General features: G+C 53.5%; 1 protein-coding gene across 1 annotated transcript in view; it reads right to left on the bottom strand.

The window, feature by feature from the left end:
* Positions 1-3,180, bottom strand: part of GON4L (gon-4 like) — a 32,261-nt gene extending 29,081 nt beyond the window's left edge. The window contains 3 exon segments of the mRNA XM_029958146.1: positions 322-396; positions 2,159-2,355; positions 2,952-3,180. Coding sequence (XP_029814006.1) covers positions 322-396; positions 2,159-2,355; positions 2,952-3,126 — 447 coding nt within the window. The 5' untranslated portion in view covers positions 3,127-3,180.
* Positions 3,181-3,931: the final 751 nt, after the last annotated feature.

The following is a 3,931-nucleotide window of genomic DNA, read 5'->3' as shown; positions in this document are numbered from 1 at the left end:
TTAAATTCACCCCCTTTTTAAATTCACCCCCTTTTTAAATTCACCCCCTTTTTAAATTCACCACCTTTACATTCACCCCCTTGCAGACACCACAAATAACTCCCCATAATTCTGTTTGTAACTGACACTCAGACACTGACACTTCTCCCTTCATCCAAGTGATAAATCTGGCAATGAAACCTAATTATTATAATAAATATTACAGTGAAATCCCCTATTCTGCCTCTCCCTCTCCACAGCCCTGAAGAGACAGACCAGTGAGGGCATCAGGCATTTGGAACAACTGAAAAAAACCCAAATTAAACAAGGTTTTTTACTCACAAACAGAGGAATATCCTCTGTCTCACTGATGGCTGCTTTCATCATGGCCACCACGTGCTCATTTGTGATCACTTCCTGCAGGGGGAAACACAAAAAAAAAAGTGTCCTTTACATTCTGCTTGTTAAAAAGACACAGAAAATATAATAAACACAACAAACCTTAAAACAAACCACCTGGAAAATAATCAGTGTGCACAACGTGCTCTGTAATCACACTGCAAATAAAACCACTGTTCAGGGATCAGACAATAAAAACCAGTGATAAAAAGGCTGCTCTGCATTCCCTGTGAAAGCTCCACAGAATAAATTCCCAGCAGAGAGAAAGCCAAGCAGTCAAAACAAAAGCCCACACCGGCTTCCCTGGAGTTGTGTCATCAGACCTGTCACACAGTCAGCAAAATGAGCTGCTCCCAGGCACGGGAGAACTTCAATCCTAATTAAACTCCAATCTTTAAGCACTCACAGGCTCCCAAAACAAGGGGCTGATTCTCTGTAGAAAGTATGGAATAATAAACTACATTGTTATACATTTATAACATGTGAACCCTTTAAAAATTGTGCTGCACCATTCCAGCACCCACAGAGGAAGGCATTAATTTATGGTAATTAATTTATTGCACAGAATCTGCCTGAGAGAATCATCCTGGCATCCTCCACGTTGTCTGCCACAGGGATGGCAAAAAGGGGAAATATCTGAGCTCACCTGGGCTGGAGCAACATCAGCTGCAGGGGAGGGGAAATAAAAAAGGCACCATTTCTGGGGGAAAATAATTCCTGTTGCTCTCCAGCTTTGGGATGGGCTGGAACCCACACCAAGAGGGGCAGAGTCAGAGGGTCCCTGCAGAGCTCTGCCAGCAGAGGAATTCTGGAGGCTCCTTTCCAGTGGGGGCTGTGGGATGGGCTCAGAGCCTGGGATGAACGAAGGGTGATGCATTTCTGTCGGCACCCCCGGAATTCCATCGGGATTTTGGGATGAAACAGCAGCTCACAGCCTACACCTGCTCCCCCAGAGGATGGGTTTTAGCTCAGCTATTCCTGCTGCTCAGGAAAAGCAAGACAGCCCCGTGTGCCACTGGAAATGAAGGGAACTGGGATCAACACCTCCCACTAAATCAGGGCCCGGGTGACACGGACACCCCCTGATCCTCCCTTTATGGATCCAACAGGACAAGGGTGGCCAAGACATCCCTGTGCAGGAATCCCAGTGCCCCCATCAGCACCCACAGGCTGGGCTGGAGCCTCCTGGCCTGGCTCGGGATCAGGGGGCAGCAGGAGCAGGGCAGGGATTGTGCCCCTGGGAGGCCTCCCCTCGAGGGCCGTGTCCAGCTCGGGGCCCTCAGCTCAGGAAGGACATGGAGGGGCTGGAGCAGGGCCAGGGAAGAGCAGCCAGGCTGGGGAAGGGGCTGGAGCACAATTCCCGTGAGGAGAGGCTGAGGGAGCTGGGGGGGCTCAGCCTGGAGAGGAGGAGGCTCAGGGGAGACCTCCCCACTCTGCACAGCTCCTGACAGGAGGGGGGGTCGGGCTCTGCTCCCAGGAACCAGCAGCAGGACAGGAGGGTCTTCAGCTGTGCCAGGGGAGATTTAGGTTGGACATTAGTAAGAAATTCTTTCCAGAGAGGGTGCTCAGCCACTGGAATGGGCTGCCCAGGGGAGGGGGTGGATTCTCCATCCCTGGAGGTGTTTAAGGACAGACTGGATGTGGCATCAGTGCCACGGGCTGGGAACTGTGGTGGTAGTGGATCAAGGGTTGGACTTGATGATCTCAGAGGCCCCTTCCCCCCCAGCTGATTCCATGACCCTGTGATTCTCCCCAGCCCCTGGAATGCCCCCAGACTCACGTGCAGGATGTTCCTCACGTTGACCACGGTCAGGTTGTGCTGTTTGGCTCCGTCCTCCAAGGTGCGGTCCAGGGTGTCGTCCAGCTTGATGTCACAGGACAGGGGCCCCTCCTCCTCCTGGCTCTTCCCTTCCCTTTTCCTCTTGGTTGCCTTCCTCCTCCTCTTCCTCCTCTCCAGGTCCTCCCCATCCTGCTCCTCTGAAAGCGAGCACAGACGGGATCTAAACCCTCACCTGCCCCCGGCACCTCCCAGAGGAGTTTAAAAACCAACCCAAACCAGGATCCTGCAGCTCCTGAGGCAGCAAAACTTCCCCCTGCTGATGGGAGGCCACCCAAATGGAGAGATGGAGAGAGCCACAAGAGCCAGGAAGCCTTTGGAATGATGGATTCAAATGCTGGCTGAGCCACATAAAAGATGTGTGGCCACCACCTCCTCAAGGCTGGTTTTACAGAACGGCCTCAGCAGCCTCTGTGCACCTTTTCCAGAGGAAAAGCTGCAAACCCCAGGCACCACATGGTAAGAACAGGAGGCAGCTTCCAGGATTTAAAGTGTTTTCCAACAGGCACACTGCTTTGCTGGCTCAGGGAAGCTAGAATCCTGACTTTCCTTGAAGGAAAAGCAGCGTTTTCAGGGACCAAAAATTGCTGATATCAACTCCAGGCAAGTTCCACTTGGACACCTGTAGTTTATTGAATCACAAGAGCCAAAAAAATGCTGCCCCTAAACAGCCCCCACCAGGGTGTTCACAGTTCCAGAGCCTGTTCCCTGCCCAGTGGGATGAAAAGCCACTCACCAGCCCTGGTGTTCTTCGGTGGCTTCGTGGTGGCAGGATTTCTTCCAGCCCCCTGCAGGGAGCTCCTCCCAGGAGACTCAGGGGTTTCAGTGGGATGTGGATCTCTCTGGGAACTCACTTCCACCTCTGTGAACAGCTTGGGGATCTTCCCTGGGAACAGCACACACCAGGCCATGGTCAGATATCCCAGAAGTTGAGACACAAAACTCCATCATGGCCCAAATACATCAAATCCAGCAAGAGTTTAAATACTTTAAATACATAAATACATTAAATCTGGCACAAGCAGCCCGTGGCAGTGACCCAGGTGGACTAAACAGCAGCAGCAGCTCCCTCCTGCTGGGAACAGTCCCAGGCAAAGAGATTCCCCTGGTGGTTCCTGCTGGTTCAGCCTCACTCCCCCCACCAGCAGCTTTCTCAAACCCCCTCCTGTCACCTGAGGCAGCTGCAAAAACCTGATGGTTTGTTCAAAACGTGGTTGATGTGCAAATACAGCTGCCACAGCAGCCACCAGCTCAGGGGGCAGGCACAGCCAGGGGGTTGTGGGCCAGGGAAACCCTTCCCCTCCTGCTCTGTGCAGGCCCACAACGTTACACAGCCCTGGAAAACTGGGAATCATCTCCTTCCACCCCCTTCTCCAGCCCCAGCTCAGCTCTCCCTCAGACCAGGAGCTCCCTGCAGGAGCAGGAGGGATGGAGGCAACAATTCCCTGGGAATCCCGGGATGGGGCAGGTTGGGATGGACCTCAGGGGGTCACCCGGTCCCAGCTCCCTGCTCAGAATCATCCCAGAGCACGTGGGATGTGTCCAGGGGGCTCTGGAACATCTGCAGGGAGGGACCCTGGGCACTGCCCAGGGAAGTTCTTCCTCGTGCCCAGGTGGAACTCCTGGGCATCAGTTTTGTGTCCTGTTTCTGGGCAGCCCCGAGCAGAGCCTGGTCCATCCCTGCAGGCACTGACAGGCCCTGGGGAGGTCCCCTCT

Source organism: Manacus vitellinus, unplaced genomic scaffold (genome assembly GCF_001715985.3).
Source record: "Manacus vitellinus isolate BGI_N305 unplaced genomic scaffold, ASM171598v3 scaffold_142_pilon, whole genome shotgun sequence".
Classification (NCBI taxonomy): Eukaryota; Metazoa; Chordata; class Aves; order Passeriformes; family Pipridae; genus Manacus; species Manacus vitellinus.
The sequence above is the reverse complement of the archived record's forward strand: the minus strand, read 5'-3'. Positions and strand labels throughout refer to the sequence as shown.